The 18,305-nt window shown below is 36.7% G+C and overlaps 2 protein-coding genes across 2 annotated transcripts; both read right to left on the bottom strand.

Annotated features, from left to right (window-relative positions):
• Positions 1–209: 209 nt before the first annotated feature.
• On the bottom strand, positions 210–3,394 carry LOC113278183 (F-box protein At3g07870-like). The gene is made up of 2 exons (XM_026527088.1): positions 2,065–3,394; positions 210–470 (listed from the first exon to the last, which is right to left on the bottom strand). Exon 1 carries the CDS (start codon positions 3,174–3,176, stop codon positions 2,223–2,225), a length of 954 nt encoding a protein of 317 aa, XP_026382873.1. The 5' UTR covers positions 3,177–3,394; the 3' UTR covers positions 210–470; positions 2,065–2,222.
• A 10,761-nt stretch (positions 3,395–14,155) lies between these two features.
• LOC113280100 lies at positions 14,156–15,469 on the bottom strand. The gene is made up of 7 exons (XM_026528752.1): positions 15,398–15,469; positions 15,216–15,302; positions 14,945–15,127; positions 14,693–14,851; positions 14,544–14,597; positions 14,267–14,413; positions 14,156–14,185 (listed from the first exon to the last, which is right to left on the bottom strand). Exons 1-7 carry the CDS (start codon positions 15,467–15,469, stop codon positions 14,156–14,158), a joined length of 732 nt encoding a protein of 243 aa, XP_026384537.1.
• Positions 15,470–18,305: the final 2,836 nt, after the last annotated feature.

Below are 18,305 nucleotides of genomic sequence, written 5' to 3'. Positions count from 1 at the left end.
ATTCACTCATAAGCACAACTGGTTCCAGCATCCACATTTAAGGTACCCTTTCTCTTAAACATTAGGAACGTAAATGCCATGCTAAACTACTAGTCAGACAGCAGAATGATACCAGTGCATTTCAATATCCGCTAATTGAGAGTTTGTAACCACGCAAGCAAGAAAAGCATCAACAAATCTAAAAGCTTTACCAATTGAAGCAAGAAACTCAAGTAACACCTATTATATATACTAACTGAAAGTCGACTTGCTTAATCATTGAATTCAAATCACATCATCTCTTAAAGTATCAGTAAGGAAACTAAGAAACTCCAAAGAAAACTCTTCGCAACTATGTACGGAGTCAGGTGAGGAGTACCTTGAAAACTCTTGTCCTTGCCCATACCCGTCAGAAACAGCTGTTTCTGGTTTCTCAATGTTGAAGCAAGATACACCCCTATGCTCGAGAGCGGGAAAGTCCAACTCTCTACCTGCAAAATTGGAGAGGAAACCAAATAAAATCAGGAAACACAAAACTGCAAAACTAGAATCTTAAAAAAATAGAACCAGGATTTCATATGAAGATTTAGTGTTAAACTTCATTTTATCAGTTTCTATGTTTTGAAGATCAACGACTCTTCATTGATCACAGTATTGGATTCACTGGACTTCCAAACAGTGTGCGATTTAAATTTTTCAAACATCTTTTGCAGGGTTCAATAAGATGGAAAATGAATTCTACTCGATGATCTTCACTGGACGAGTAATATACCGTAAATTATTGCAATTGCTAATTATCTGTCTAGTCAATGATCAGTGATCACTACAGTAAGAGCAGAATACACTAAAGTAAGGTGCTACAGCCTACAACTGCTGCACCTTTACATGAAACATTCTTATTAATTTTGTTAACATTTACAAATGCCAGTATGCTACTAAGCAGATTATAAAACTGTCTTGTTCAATTTATTAAAGAAGAAATTTACTAAACATAACCAAATATTGGTTTGAACATTGAATAATTTGCAGTCAGTCATATATGCATTAAGAAAATGTGGACTTCATACACTGTAACTATTTCCATACATATAATAAGATAATTTGACGAGCCACAGCAGTTTAGACTTGAAACAAGCAGTATTCTCAAAAGGTCATAGAGGACAAATTTGGAACTAGGACAAGTATGCGGCATTCAATTCCCAGAACTAAACTAGCAGTATTCTCAAAAGGTCATAGAGGACAAATTCGGAACTAGGACAAGTATGCGGCATTCAATTCCCAGAACTAGAATGGTCTAGAGTGCGTTAAGTTCTAGTTGTCACTAGCCACATTAATTGACGGTTGCGGACCTAGTAGTTAACGATATAACGACAAGTAGGCATGAATTGCGTATTTTGCTAGTAATCTGCATGTAGAGGTTAATGATGCAGCTTGGGATCTAACTGAATTAAAGTTAAGCAATTGAAATATTTATACAACTGAGGAAGTAGGCATGAATTGCGTATTTTGCTAGTAATCTGCAAACGAAATCATCATACAGAACTCTGTGAATCCCGGCTGTGATCTGGAAGGTCCCTTGCTAAATCGATGTTAGTCATCACAGAGAACTCTTCCTAGTAAACTACAGCTCTTGCTAATGTATGATGGAAAACTTCAGTACCAAACGCTGGAATAAATGCAAACTATAAACTGGATGCTTGTATCTACCAAATAATGTTAAGAGGTAGCACGAATAACTATAACCCTCAGCTCACTGGGAAGCTCTTACTTTCCACAATCGTGGCCGCAATTCCTTATTCAAGTATTCAACTCCCATAAATGAAGAAAATAAGTCACCAAGTATAGATCAATTATACCCTCTCGTTCAAATAAGGTCGACTCACTAACAAAATGCACAGTTAACAAAGAACTGAAGCAATATAGCTTAAAATTAGAAAGTTAAAAACAATCCCATAAAGCTGAACAGATAAAAACTAGCAGTAGTTTCGATTGGACATATTACTCGCTAAGACAATGTCAGCATTCAGTTTAACACAAATGTTACTTGTTATCCAGACTAAAAAAATCAAACTTGCTAAAGATTACCAGTTTATAAGTATATGTATTCAGGGTCCGGATCCTCCTGTAGCTGTTCACCCCTTTTTGTCTCCTCTACTGACTCCATTACTTTTGTATCTTCTTCCCCTAATTCTTTCAATGTAACCAAGGCGTTCTCGTGAGGGAATACTCGCTGAATCCAATTCTTAAACTTCACAAGCCTTTGACGTTTTTGTGTCGTAAATGTCGATATAGTAACTACCCATAGTTAAAACATCATCGCTCTTCGTAACGGTTAACAAGTTCATTGAGTTCATAACGTCAATCCTAAACTCTTTCCTCCATCCTAATGACTGATGCTCCTCTCCCTCTTCCTTGTCATGATTATGATTCTTCTTTTCTAATAGCCATATGTCATAAGATATTTCTCCTTGGTCACATAGATAAGCAGCAAAAAGCAAAAGACCCTTGAAAACCCCTATCCAGTTGGCACGCCAAATATTGCCCGGTGACAAAGGAGGTGGTGAACTTTGTTCACAAAACTTCTCCTCAGCCAAATCAAAGGTAACGATCATTTTACATTTGTCACCCATCATCCAATATATTGCTCCATTAGCAAAGACACCAGGTTCACTCCAATCACAGGCTTCGAATTCAAAATCCAAGTTTCCAAGGTTTCTCCATTCTCGGCGACTGCCTAAAGTGTAGACGTAAATTTCTTCTGCCTTGGTCTTCTTCACAAGTATTACTAACACTTTGTATTCATTTGTTGAAGAAACATAACCAAATCCGAAGTTATATCTATAAACATCACGATAATCTATTTTAACTTTTGGAAGAATTACATATTCTCTAGTGATAGGGTTAAAAACACAAACATCTTGGTTGCAGCCAAGACAGACCAAGCCATTACATGAACCAGCAATGATATTTCCCCTATTCCTAACCGGAGAGGTGAACTTAATTCTTTTAATGGGTGTTGTCGATTCCTCATCATCATCATCATGATTCTTTTCATTATATTCAATATAGTAAAAAAAATTATCCCTGTTATCACTGAAAGTCAAAGCAAGAAAACCCAACTTCCAAGAAAAATCTTGAGCCAGCTGATGATGATGGAAGTGCACATAGGAGAATGAAGGATGATTATAAAACAACATTTCTCCATCTGGTGCATACCAATTTGGAATCCAGAACTGATTTTGTGGGTAGTTTAGATAAAATGTCTACTGTAATCTCCACAGGGAGCCGACTGTTGAAATAATCCATGGATGAATGATGAAACCCTTTTTAGTCGAAGGGGTTTTACAGATGATGGAAGTAGATTGGGGAAGAAGAGAGATTTTAGAAAATCAATCTAGGGTTTATAGGAATTGGGGATTTGGGGTGTGGTGGAGTAAAGCTGATGGATTAGTAGTTGGTTGACTATTGACTGGACTTGATTATAATATACCATAATACTAAGGGTGTAAATAATACCCGAAAATACTCGTCCTGCCTGTATCCGTCCGAGCCCGCCTGTACCCGAAGTAGCCCAAAGCCTGTTATGGCCCGTCATGACCACCCGGCCTAGCTTAGATTAATTTATTGGGCGGTCTCGGGCTTTGCGATTAATTATGATGCCCAGCCTGATACCCGGCCTGGTGCCCGGCCTGAAAGCCTTCTATGTGCCATTAATCATTTAATATCCTCTTAAAAGACTTAAAAGTTACAATTTTATAATTGTCAATTTTGTGTCAAGAAAAAAATAAAATATATAATTGCTTTTTTTTCTTATAATTAACCTTTTCAAAACATTAATGGTAATATATTTTCTTATTAGAAAGTTTATTGTAGTCTAATTAATTATTTATTATAGGCTAAAATTAAATATTTGTCAGTGTAATTTAAATATAAAATAATACTATCACTTATGATATGCGATGTTGGAAAGGAAAGGATATTGTATTTAATACCGTACATTTGAAAATTTAAACTTTAAAAAAAAAAATCAAAATAGTGGCCTGTCCGGCCCGATCTGGCATGCCCGTATAAAAAGCAGGCTTTGGGCGGTCTTTGGGTAGCAAATTATCTACTTGTGCCCGGCCTGTCCGGCCTGAATTTGTTTACGGGCTCACAAATATTAAGCCTGGCCTGCCCGGCCTGTCTTAGTTTTTGGGTCAGGCGGCCCGGCCTGCCCGAATTTACACCCCTACATAATACCACTGATACAATGACTTGAAGAGTGTTTGAATTAGGGGTGTCAACGGGTCCGGGTCCTCCCGGGTATCAGTAGATCCGGACCCGGACCCTACTTATAAAGGTCGGATCCGGGTCCTAACGGTTCCGGGTCCGGTTCCTACACTTGTGGACCCAGAACCGGACCCGTTTAAATACCCGGGTACCTGCCGGTCCCGAGGTCTTAAGAAAACTATTAAAAAACCTCAAAAACTTAATATTTGTCTCTTTTTGGCTTGGATTTAAATAACTTTTATAAAATTTATTATTATTTCTTATTAATGTACTAAATAAAAATTAAATGTAAGAGAAAAATTTAAAACGAGTAAAATATCAAAGCTAAAACTAGCAAAAACATGACTAAAGTATGAATAAACGGGTACCCGATACCCGCGGGTACCCAACGGGTATTACCCGTTTGGACCCGTTTAGATTCGGGTCCAATCGTGTAATTACCCGTCGGGTCCTAAGTTGCTAATGGGTACCCATTGACAGCCCTAGTTTGAATATCAGAAGCAGGAGCGTTTCTGCCTCTCCATAAGAAGGTTATTATTGGAGAGTCACATTCCAATAGAGGGGCTTCACATGGATTGGTAGTGGCTAAGAAGTTGGTTAGTGGATATCCTAAGCTAATTGTAAATGTCTAAATTATCCTTGATAGAAAGAAAACCTAATAACTAAACAAAAGTCTAACCTAATTCAAATCAACTTCTTTTCCTCTTCCTATCCATCTTATCAACTATGGAAAAAATCGTTTCCTTGTTTTGTTTCCTTCTTTTTCTTCGTCTTAAACTGAAACTTCTCATCGTCTTCAATTAATTTATAATTTGCCATTAAAATCTATGTTAAAGATGGAGAAGAAGAATAAGGTTAATAAAGAACACAGTGACCCCAACCGGAAACATCCCAATCGATCACCAACACCCCAACAAATTTATTTCTGAATGTGACCCCAACCGGCAACATTACTTCCCAATCGATCACCAACATCCCAACAAATTTATTTCCAACATCCCAACAAATTTATTTCTGAATGTGTTACGGTTGGGTTTTATGCACTTCCAACCGTAAAATTCAGATTTAGACTAAGTCAAAACCTAAAAGATCATCCTTTACGGTTTGGTTTAATAAATAAACAACCATAATTATCCTACGGTTGGCTTCCATTAAGCTCAAATGTAGCCGTAAATAATCTTGGATTAGGGGGAAAAGTCGCTTTACGGTTGGGTTTAGTATTTAGGAAACCAACTGTGATGTTTTTACGGTTGGGTTTTGGACCACTAAAACCCAAACGTGAATAATCCTGAAATTCAAATGTTGCATTGGGGTGTCGGGACTCGGCTCAATTTACAGGGTCATGGTATCGGAGTTTCAGACTTCAGTAATAAAAGCCGAGCTTATAGTTGTTTAGAGCGTCCACAATGGACGACTAAACCCAAATATAGTGTCCAGTTGATAGGCGTAGTGGGACGGACCATCGATCAAAATTTGATCAAAGATTAAAATCCAGATCAAATTTGGTCTGCGACCAAGACCAAACCCAAATATAGTCGGGCGTTTATATAGTCCACGCCCCATAACCAGACGGACGTATACTCTACGCCCCACACCAGGCGTTGATATATTCTACCCCCACACCAGGCGTTGGTATAATGTCCGCCCGTCTTTTTTTTTTTTAATCTTTTGTGTGGGGCGGGCTTAATACCTCCGCCCCACTCTTTACAAAATTCAAATTCATGGGGCGGGCATAATACCTCCGCCCCACTTTTTTTCTTTTTTCTTTTTATTTTTTTTTCTCCTTCGGGCGAACGTATACTCTACGCCCCACACCAGGCGTTGATATATTCTACGCCCCACACCAGGCGTTGGTATAATGTCCGTCTGACCAAATTTAGTTTTTCCACCGTAGGGTAACACACCAGATTAAACCCAAAATTTGATCTTTTTTTTCCTTTTTGGTCTTTGGTTATACTCGCACCACTGCAGTTGCTCTTAGCCACCTTTAAACTATGCCCTTTTCTGTCAAATGACTTATAGAAAAAACAAAAAGTATACTGCACAACTCGTCGGTATGAAATAATCAATCAATGATAATGAAAGTTTGTACATCTAAGAAACGCTTCAATAACTACATTTTTGCACAAATAAATATACACATGCCATTACAATTAGAGGTGCTCCTGTAAAATTCGAGTTCGATATCAATGATGACGGCAAGGTGACGGCAAGGTTGGTTCCTAATCAAGTGAATATGCAGGTTGGTTTATTAACATACCAGATGCACATGGTGATCATCTTAAAGGCAAGAAAATCAAGAGTTTGTTTGAAGTTAGGATTAAATGATATTCTTGAAGATGATGATAAAGAAACTCATGAGAATAGAAAAGTTTAGAAATCCAGTATGATTCCGTCTTAAAATGTATGTGTTGTTACGTATATACTTTGGTGGCTGACCACTGGTCAAGACAGCATGCAAATTCTAGATGTATAACTATCTATGTGTGAGACAGCATAGACAAAATGGGATGAAGATCATCTATTGAAAGGAAAAACGTGTAATTTGCTGGTGTGCTAACTACAATGACACATGTGGTATGAAGTGGCGGCACACAACTAAGCCATGAAGTGTTAATTAACAATAGTGGCACTTGTCTCACGCAGCATAAGACATGGCAAAACCAAGGGTAAATTTTGGAACAACAGTGTGGAAAGGGTTAGTCTAAGTACTGCGCACTCATATAAAATTCATATAGGGACTTGATCACCTCAGTAAATCTCAAAGAAGACGACCACTTTCTTGAATCAAAACAGAGGAAGAGTAAATAATGGGTTACGGTTGGGTTGGGGTCTGATATAACCTCACCGTTAATCTCCCAAAAACTAGTCGAAATTTTGCATGTGCGATGATTTACGGTTGGATACGAAAAAATAAAACCCAACCGTAACTGGTATCTGATTGGATTATATCCAAATTTAGATACGTCTAAAAGTTCATCCCCATTTAACCGTAAATTAATATTACGGTTGCCTATAAAAAGAAAACGTAACTGTAAACCGTTCTTAAAAGTTAAAAAATACGATATTTGGATGGGAAAATCACGATTTTCATCATGATGTAGATAAAATTTGATTTCTCTATCGTATAACAATGATTCATTAATTTAATCAGTAGCTAATTAAATAAAATTAACATTAATTAAATAAGGGTTGTTTAGTCATTACAAAATTATTTGAGATAAGAGATTTTTGAAATTACTTATAGATGACCCGTTTTTGTCCTATTAGGTGACGCCCCTCTAATAGAATGTGACGCCCCAATAATAGCCTTCCTCCATAAACAGAAGAGTTTGTTTTTAAATACCAGTGAGAAATTAATTTTGGGAGTTGGACGCAAAAACAAGAATGTTCGGGTTCCTCTAGAAACACAAGTTAAATAAATAAAATTAGAAATTAATCTTAGAAAGAAATTAGAAGCGAATAAAATCTCTTATCCTATTTGTATACCGAATTGGTAAAAAAGAAAATTATGCCCAGATAAATTAAAATTTTGAATGTCCATAAGAAATCGCAATCATGGAGAGAGAAGGAAAGGAAAAATCGTTGTATCTCGAAAGGAATATTTTCTATGTTTTGGTGGGTTCTCAAGGTCTGAGGTTGGTGGAAAAAAAAAGAGGAGGATTCAATCATGGATGGATTTTTCAGCTGATACCGCTACATGGTTGGTTGCAGTTTTAGAGGAAGCGAGAGATGCAGAAAGTATGAAGAAAAGATGGCCAAGAAGGGAGGGAGAATCATCTTTCCTGTGTGAGATAAGGGAGAACGATGCATGCAAATACTTAAGATTCTCAAGGATAAGAAGATGGGATGCTAACAGATCTTATGTGCTATGTATTCCTTGCGGAGAGAGTGGGTATTATTGGGCAGTTCTTGGCAAGGATATCACCAGACTATTGAGAGAGAATAATTTGATCAAGAAGCCGGTTCAACTAATACCTTCAAGATCAGAATTTGCAGCTGCCCCGCCAAGGAGAGACACTATTCGATAGTCTTATGAAGGCATTGTCCATGTGGAAGGTTTTTTTCGATGGCAGAGGGTGGCGAGGGAGATTAGAAGGCAAATGGAATGGGACTCATTCATAGATATGAATATTTTGAATGAATGCAATGCTGGAATAGTCTTAGATAAAGACTATTGGATGGATCTTTGGAAGCCTCAAAAGATCTATGTCGATATGGTTGTGGTACACATTTCACTAGACAAAGGGAAGGTTGTGATCCAGGAGAGGAATATCAAGGAAACTAGTAAGGCATCTAAGGAAATGCAGGTGATCAAATCTGTCAAAGATAAGGTAATCCCTTTACAGGCCTTGGCAAAATATGGAAAATGACTAAAAATCAGAGGTATATCTCATAGATTTTGTTCTTTGAGATTGTTTAAAACTGTGGGCGACTTACTTGAAGGTCTCATTGAGATCGCTACAAGTTCGTTAAGAATGGGGAACTACAATTTCTTCAGAATCAAATTCAAAGGTGACTTTGCTATGATCCCGGCGGTACTCATGGTAGATGATGAAGACCAAAAATGGGTGGTCTCAATTGAATAGGACTTCAATATTAGTTAATGACTTTGACAACAGAATTTCAAAATCAGAAGGCTTTCCCCCTGTTATTTTGGGATATAAATCAGTTCCTAATGATGACTCAGCTGCTGACGAAGGTGAGCAAAGTCAGGATTTTGGTGGTACAGATATTGGCTTGGGCACTAATCCAACAATATCAGTACACAACCTTGGTTTAATTGGTGGCCCTTTATCTAGAGAAGATGGTCAGGTAGGTGATCGCTCTTTCTCTAGCTCCAGAGGTGGATGTAATGGTGGTATTACCCAACCTGCTGTGAGGGTGGTTTCAAATTTTTCTCTTGAGAATAATGGAGTAGGGGCAATTTCTCAGAGGGATTTCTTAATCACTATTGTTAATAAGTTTCAAGCTCTACATGAGTTTGGAAGAGAAGGCGAAGTTCCCTCCTCAAATAGACTGGAAATTATTGACAATACTTTTACTGCTGAGGCACTTGGTGCGCAGTGTGTGTTTGGAAGGGAAGGTGGTGTACCCAACACTCCTGTGACACCAAATGACTCAGTCAGTCTTGGAGCATTAACTAAAGGAAGTGGTGGTGGTGTGGGTGTTTTTCCCACCATTTCAAGTGTTAGTGAACCATCTTTGGACGTGGGTACATCTAGAAGGTTTGATTCCTCAGCTCCGAATGACGACCTTCAATTGGTGTTACACTCTAGTCATTTGGAGGATACTTATGTGACGACAACACCACTACTAGTGCAGAATTCACCAACAGACCAACATTTGGAACTATTCAATGTGGTAGATGATCAAATAGTCATCAAGTTGGGTGATATTCAGGGGGAAAATATTGATTCAAATGAAGTCATTTTTTCCACTTCAAAACTAGTAGTGGAACTATGTTGCAGGATGGGAGGTATTTCTTCTAAGGATGAGGTGCAAGCTAAAGCAGTCATAGACGAGATATTGTTCAAGTACAGGGACAGGTACAAAGCCATTGTTGAAGGCCAAATATAGTGGATAGTTGCGACTCCAATGCCTCTAAATTCTCCAATGATGAGGATGAGAATGAGGAGGTAAATTCACGGGATGAAAATGTATCTGATGGGCTCTAAGATTATTTCTTGGAACTTAAGGGGTCTTAATGATTATGGCAAACAAATTGCGGTGAGAGATATGATTGCTGAGCACAAGTGCATTATTTTTTTCATTCAAGAGACAAAGATGTCGACTATGTCTCATTGGTTCGTTCGTCAGTTATGGTATGACTCAAATTTTGGGATGGAATTTTTACCTTCTCAATGATCTGTAGGCAATAGTGGTGTCCTAATAACGATTTGGGACAATACACAGTTGGAGTTGTTGGATAAGAAAACGGGATTGAACTCAATTACTTGTCTCTTCCGTTTTAGAAATACGGGTTTTAAATTCTTGCTGACGAACGCGTACTCTCCTTGTGATCATAACAGAAGAGAGATTTTTTGGAATGATTTGGCAGATATAAGAGCTTGGTCTTCTGAAGCCTGGTGTTTTGTTGGAGATGTGAATGCGGTGAGGAATAATTCGAAGAGGAATAAGCCTAGAGGAGAAGTAAGAAACATGAAGTTTCTTAATGATTTTATTTCAGATCAAGCATTAATCAATTTTCCATTACATGGTGGCGCTTACACTTGGAGCAATAATCAAAGTGATTCTTTGCTTTGTAGGCTGGACAGATGCTTAGTATGTACTACCTTTGATGCTAAGTTTAGCAATGCTACACAAACAGCACTGGTGCGTACTATCTCAGATTACAACGTTATACTTCTGGATTTAACACCTTCAATCAAAAATCATTCTTGTTTTAAGATTGAGAACTTTTGGCTGGAACATTCGTATTTTGTGAAATTGGTGGAGGATTGGTGGAACTCATTGGACTTTGTGGGTACTCCAGGGTATGTACTTTTCAGGAAAATACAGAATCTAAAATTTTTTATCAAAAATTGGAGCAGGAGTACTTTTGGGAATGTAAGAAAGGAGAAGGATGAGATTACGAAAAAGATAAGTGTCTTGAATATTGCAGAGGAGAGCATGGATTTATCTCCTTCTCAACTTGTCGAAAGATCTGACGTATTGACCACTTTGAATAATGTAAAGTGTAATAGAGCTAGAATGGAGTATCAAAGGGCGAAGGTTAAGGGCTTCAAAGATGGAGATAAGAATACAAATTACTTCCACAAGATTGATAGTGGAAAGAGGATAAGGAATTGTATAATGAAACTGGAGGTTAATGGAGTGGACGTTTTTAATCATGAAGTCATTAAAGAAGAAATACACTGCTACTATACAGACTTGTTTACAGCTGATTCTCCAGTAAGTCCTTATTTTAACAATATGGAGTGCAGAACTATTTATTCGGTGCAGCAGTGCTGGTTGGAAAGGGCTTTTGAAGAAGATGAGGTTCTAACAACAATTAAGATGTGCGGTGCTAATAAGGCTCCAGGTCCGGATGGGTATAACCTGGAATTTTATAAAGCTTGTTGGGAAGTTTTGAAGAAAGACGTTTTGGCATCTATGCACGAATTCCATCAAACAAGAAAGCTAGACTGGAGATTGAACGTTTCTTTCTTGAAGCTAATTCCCAAAAAAGAAGACTCGGCCACGGTAAAAGACTTTCGACCACTGAGCTTGATTAGTAGTTTTTATAAAATCCTTTGTAAACTACTAGCGGAAAGAATAAAAGTGGTAATGTCAGGATTAATATCTAATGCACACGGAGCTTTTATTAAGAATCGACAAATCCTAGATGGTATTTTGGTTTCTAATGAGATAATTAATAGCAGATTGAGACAACAATTACCGGGATTCATGTGCAAGATTGATATGCAGAAGGCCTTCGATAACGTAAGTTGTCCCTCGCTTTTCTCTATTTTGGCAAAGAATGTCTTTGGCAGGAGATGGATTCAGTGGATGAGATGGTGTGTGACTGAGGCGCAGTTTTCGATTCTGGTAAATGGGGAAGCCACAAAGTTAATCAAACCCTCTAAAGGAATTCGACAGGGTGATCCTTTCTCGCCTTTCCTTGTCCTGCTGGTAGTGGAGGTTTTATCTTTACTTATCAACAAGGATGTGGCACAAGGAAAACTCAGTGGTTTTTGGATAAAGGATGGTGGTACTGTTGTGTCCTATCTGCAATTTGCAGATGACACCATTATTTTCTTGGATGCAACAACGGTGGAGGTGAGAAGATTGTTGGTCATTCTAGATTGTTTGAGATTTTAACTGGTCTTTGGCTTAATTTCGAGAAAAGCACAATGATAAGCATCGGTGCAGACCAGTTGGTGAATGGCTTGGCTATGGAACTGGGGTGCAGAGTTGAATTCATTCCTGTGACGTATTTGGGCATGCCCATTGGCTCCAATAGAAGAAGCGATTTAATATGGGAAGTTATTATCCAAAGAATGCAGAAAAATCTTGCACCGTGGAAAAGAAGGTATTTGAATAAAGCTGGTAGGGTTGTTTTAATAAGAAGTTCTCTGGAGAGCTTAGCGGTGTATTTTATGTCCTTGCACCATATTCCTGCCTCAGTCGAAAAGAAATTTAATACGATAATGAGGAAGTTTTTATGGGGAGAAGACGATGAAAGGAAGAAGATGAGTTGGGTTTCCTTTTAAACGAATATGTAAACCAAAAAGAAAACGAGGTTTAGGGATTCGCAGTTTGAGGCTAGTGAACAAATCTTTGTTAGCTAAATGGCATATCCGTTACTGTAAGAGTGTGGAGAAGAATTGTTTGTGAAAAGTCAAAAACAGATGAGGATTGTTTGATTCCACTGCAAGTTAAAGAACCAGTTGGGAGAAGTATGTTGTTTGATATCTTGAGAGCATAAAGTTTTTATTGACTCTGTGAATGTGCAGGTAAAGGATGGATTAACTATCAGATTCTGGCATGACTGTTGGTGTGAAAAGAAATCTTTCAGAGATAAATATCCTAGGTTATACAGGATAAGTACCCAAAAGATGGCAGCTGTAGGTGCAATTTTCAACAAAAGTTGGAATTTTCAATTTAGTAGAGTTTTGGACCCTGCGGAAAGTATTGATCTTTTGGAGTTAAGGTTCGATATCAGGCTGGTAACTTTGACTCAGGGAGAAGATGACTTCCTGGAAGGAGATGCTTCTGCGAAATCTATATATACTAAGTTATCTGACACGGATCCGGAATGGGATGGGCAGAATATTTTTTCAAGTAAATTGGGGCTGTCTAAAGTTCTTTTTTTTATGCTAGGCTTCTTTACATAATTCCATTCCAACAAGACATATATTGCGGCACAGGGGAGTAGACATTGAATCTAATATGTGTCTCTATTGTAACACGGTGGTTGAAACAATGGATCACTTATTCATTCATTGCTGAGTGATTGTGCAGTTATGGGAGTTTTTCTTAGCTTCTTTGAGGGTTAATTGGGTGATGCCGCTTCACTTCAAAACGATGATACTAAGCTGGATTGGATAGAGTTTCTGCCAGAGTGAAGTTAGTGTGGCAGCTGTTTCCATATGCTATTTGATGGGAGGTTTGGAATGAACGAAATAGGAGGGTTCATGGAGATAGAGCAAAGTCAAGTTATGAACTTCAGATTGGCACTAAACAATGGATCATTTATGGAACTCAACTGCGGAGGTTTTTAAAAACTACTCTGCTAATCAAATTCTGAATCAATGGGAGGATATATTGAGCGTGTAGTTACATTATTTCTCTTCTTTGTGATGGTTTTTGGACCTTGTAAATAACCTGTACATATACTTTTTTTTAATATATCCTTCCTTTTCCAAAAGAAAAAAAAAATTAATTTGACAAAAATAAAAAATCAAATAATGTGTAGTTAAAAAATCCAAAACTTTTTGGTTGACTGGACCAGACTACACTAATGTTAATGGACCATCTGTATATATTTCTATCAACCCTCATCCATTCTAATTAAATGTATGAAATTCTAAAAAATGTGAAAATATTATCATCGACACTTATCGTTATAACCGGGACCTCCATAGTAAAAACCAAAGCCATTTGTATCATGATGGTTTCCATCAATCTTTAAATCATAGCAGGCTGGATTGATAACGAATATCTCAATATTTTCTGGGTCTTTGGACATATTATTTTCATCAACTACTTGAATCCAATTAAAATAACTTGATGTCTTCAAACCACCTTCCGAAGGAAAATGACCACTACCCATTTGAGTCGAAGTATGTCGGCCTCTACTTTCATAATTAGTGACTTCTCCGCCCCAGCTTACCCTTGTTGCTATCTTTGATAATTCTGTGAAGAGAGAACTTGGATAATAACCGACCGCAATATCTTGTAATTATACCCACCAATTTCCAGTATTTTGGTCCTGGAAAATATTATCAATGTTTACTTTTGGATCAAAGTTTTATAATGGGGTATGAGAATTTGATCAATTCTATTTTCTTACCTTGTGAATGTTGAAGGCGGCATCTTTTAGACTACCATTAAAAGTAGACACCTCACTGAATGCGCAACCAAGGGCGATATCTGATGATGTGTGCACAAAACCTTCACACATGAGGTTGTAGCAACCGGTGTCTTGATATCCGTCCGTCTAAAAGAAAGAAAGAAAACGTAATTAAATGGTTTCCTTTCTTGAAAATAATAACACCGGACAATAATAGATAATCATTTTAAAGGCATCATCGTCCCCTTTCGTCAACAAAACAAGTTATAATACTTACCGTCCAGAATATGAAAAATCTGGTATGGGCATCACCGTATAGATCTTCATACACCTAATTAAAGAACAAAAATGAAAATTATTTAGTGGTGCCCAGAAAGAGGATATAAATTGGTTTAGACATATATCTTTAAACCGTAAACAACTTACTTCCCATCCGGCTTCAATAGTATTTTTATTTTTATTTTCACCAGCTACAATCCAGATTTGGGATACACTTATTTCCTCAAGTATTTCAGTAACTGGTTTCCAAAGATTTATCTTTGCTTGTGCTCCTAAAAATTTTCCATGAACCCGAACATAGGCGTACTGGAAAAACAAATATTTCGATTATTGTTACCATATGTACACATACAAATAAAAGATGAATTAATAATAACAATGATATGTGACTATATGCACCTCATGGACTTCGTTAACAACGTCGTAATGTTTACGTAAAGATACGAGATCATAACTTTTTCCTTTCCTCCGAATAGGAATAGTTTTTTCGGGACATGATCCATACTTGTGCCAAGTTTGTGTAAGTTGAAGTGTACCAAAATTATCGGATTTCATTTGTTTTGGATACGAACTTGGTGTCATCTATTTCATAACAATAAAAATAAGAAATTTTTTAGGAGTTTAAAAACATATAGAAAAAGTATGTAAAGAAAAATAATTAGTACTAAACCTGTATTGTATGATTAGAAAACAAAGGATGATTAAAACTAGGTTGTTTATAAATGTCATAACAATCGATGATTTCACCATCATCAACCTACAAAATAAAAATCAATCAATAAGATAAAGTGCATACTGTACGTATAAATTAACCTTATCAGTGTTGCTAAAAACAATATAAATATATTTCACCTCAATGGTTTTTACAATTGCTCTGTTCACAATTTTCCTTCCTTCAACTAATTCATCATTAACGAGGATCATTAATACGAGAAGCCAACGTGTTTAGTCGACAAATTTCACCATTATTATTAACCAATAATAAATACACGGCGCGATCCAGCAGGTTGATGGAGAAGGAAGAAAGATTGTGATCATATATTGAGATATTAACACATCTATATTGAGATATTTTACTATAAAAGGAAACTGTTATATCTCTAATTAAATACTCCCTCCGTTTTTTTTTAATAGGCCAGTTTTTATAAATAAAAGTTTCAAAAAAATAGGCCAGTTTCCTAATTGGGAAAGTCAAATGTTATTTTAATTTTTTGGGACCACTTTTCTCTTAACTTCTTTTGATGACAAGTGTCATGTGGACCACTTCACTTTACTTCTTTTGCTAACAAGTGTCATGGGGACCATTTCACTTCACTTCTTTTATTGACAAGCGTCATGAGGACCACTTTCGATGATTAGTTCTCTTAATTTCCTTAAATTTCGTTAAAAACAAAACTGGCCTATTAAAAAAGAACGGAGGGAGTACAATAATGTCGACATGTTAGCTAAATATGCTAACAAATTCCTAATAATCATGCTGGATCGGTGACTCCAGAGAGAACAAATGTTCTGCTAGCCTGCTCCTGTAAGAACATATTCAAAAAATTAATAATTCCAAATTCAAATGGAATGGGTCGGGGAAAAAGCCCAACTAAATCTCAGTTTCGGATGCTGGGCCGGAAAAATTCAGCTGAAACCTAAAGCTCAGTTGACTCAAGAAAAAAGGAAACCTATTTTGAGGCATACTAGATTTTTTTGAGGCATACTAGATAATGTCAAAATAGGGTCACTAAATAAAAAACAACATCACCCCTCATCCACCATTTTTGATAATGGCATAACTACCCTTATATAATTAGTGTAAATGATTATGATTAGAATTGATTAATTATGAATTTTAAGGATTGATTAAACATTAAATTATTAGTGGTGAATTAGTAGAAAAATCAAATATATGTGAGAGAGTTGGGATTTTTGAGAGGAAGAAGTGAAGAAAAAAAGCTTGGGTTTTGACTTTTGAGATTTTAGTGATTAGAAGTGACCAAAATGTGTGATTCAAATCAGAGGTAAACTTCTATCGAGGTTTAATTTCCTTTTATAAGTTGAATCTGCCAAAAAATTGAATTTTTAAAACCCAGATCTGTTGACCAGATGAACAGTTCGGCTGATAACTTTTGAGCCGAACCTCTATATTTTTTGAAATTATACCTAGGTTCGGCTGATAACTTGTCAGTCGAACCTAGGTATAATTTCAAAAAAACAGAGGTTCGGCTCAAAAGTTATCAGCCGAACTTCACTCAGAAACTGAATCATCCACTAGGTTCGGCTTGAAAAATTGTGGTTCGGCTGGAAAATTGAGGTTCGGCTGGAAAATTGAGGTTCGGCTGAAAATATTGTAAAGTAGCATTAGCCGAACGTACGTAGTGTTTCTCTAAATCATACACTAAGTTCGGCTCAAAATTGATACTGCAAGATCAGCCGAACTGATCTTCTGAAAACCTTAATTTCATCTTTGAAATCATATTCTACCGATCTAACAAAATAAAATCAATCAAAAACAAGATGGGTTTGTTACGCATACATTCTAAAATACATCTAAGAGCAATTGAGATTTGGATTTCGCATTCCAACATCGCTCACTTCGATTCGTGTTTCATTTGTTTGATTAATTTCTTTATTGAATTGGAGTCCTAGATGTTTAAGTTTAAAGTTTATTTTGACTTTTAATTTTATATTTTTGAGGATAAGGGAACTATGACAAATTGAAATTATTTAGGGATATATAAATAATTACACTATCTTTAGACTCCCCTTATAAATCCACCCTAGATAATATAATGGATGAGTATGCCTCAAAAAAAAAATGAGTATGCCTCAAAATAAGTTTCGAAAAAAGAAGAAGCGGAATCTGAAGTACATGATTCATCTTCTTGAGGCACCACTCATTATGCTCTTGACCAAAAAAGAAACTAGAAAACAAAAAACGACCCCAGTTTTGAGTTATCAAAATGGGTATCCCAAAAGCAATTGATCATATGAACACTAATGCACCAGAACTCATCCCAAAATCGGGGATAATACTAGTTGTGCATGAAGATGAGATTTTCTCCTGATTTAATATATAGTCTTGCCTTGGCCCTTGGCAACATCCTTTGTCATTGTCATCAACAAAATTGTGTGTCCCCCTTCCCTTGCATTTGTCAAAGAATTGCTCAGTTATGAGTTGTAGTAGTACGGATTGAAATAAAAAGAAGAGACACCGTCCATAAAGGACTATGTCATGTCATGTCACCACATTTAGCTACTTCATGACATAATACCAATGTCAACCCATTGGAACTATTTCTCTATTGTACTTTGGTTAATCAAGAACATGTACCAATAATACAGACATGCCTAAAATCAAGGCTTAACGGAATGATATATATACACACCGAAGTCATTAGTAACTTGAGTACTGCATAGCTGATGGCGTACATACCCTTTTTGTTGTACATCTTTCTATGGGCGTTTGGTTTCTGAGTTGAAAATCCATATGGCTGAATGCAGATTCTGGAAAGGAATGAATAATTGGAAATATGTAACGTAGGCACTAGCAAGAAAGAGGAATTATGTGGCGCATATACGTGTTAGCCATCATTTCTGTTATAAAAATTTCAAGAAATAAAGAAAGTTATCTGTGTAATTTGACACTTGAAGAAGCAAGATCTGCAAAAATAAAAATATAGTTTGAAACTTTAGAATCATCTTGGGCAACTGATCTTAAAAATGAGTCAATTTAGAGCCGTTCATCATAGATTTGGAGGGTGTATATATAATG

This window comes from Papaver somniferum, chromosome 5 (genome assembly GCF_003573695.1).
Source record: "Papaver somniferum cultivar HN1 chromosome 5, ASM357369v1, whole genome shotgun sequence".
NCBI lineage: Eukaryota > Viridiplantae > Streptophyta > Magnoliopsida > Ranunculales > Papaveraceae > Papaver > Papaver somniferum.
This window is presented reverse-complemented; position numbering and strand designations above follow the sequence as displayed.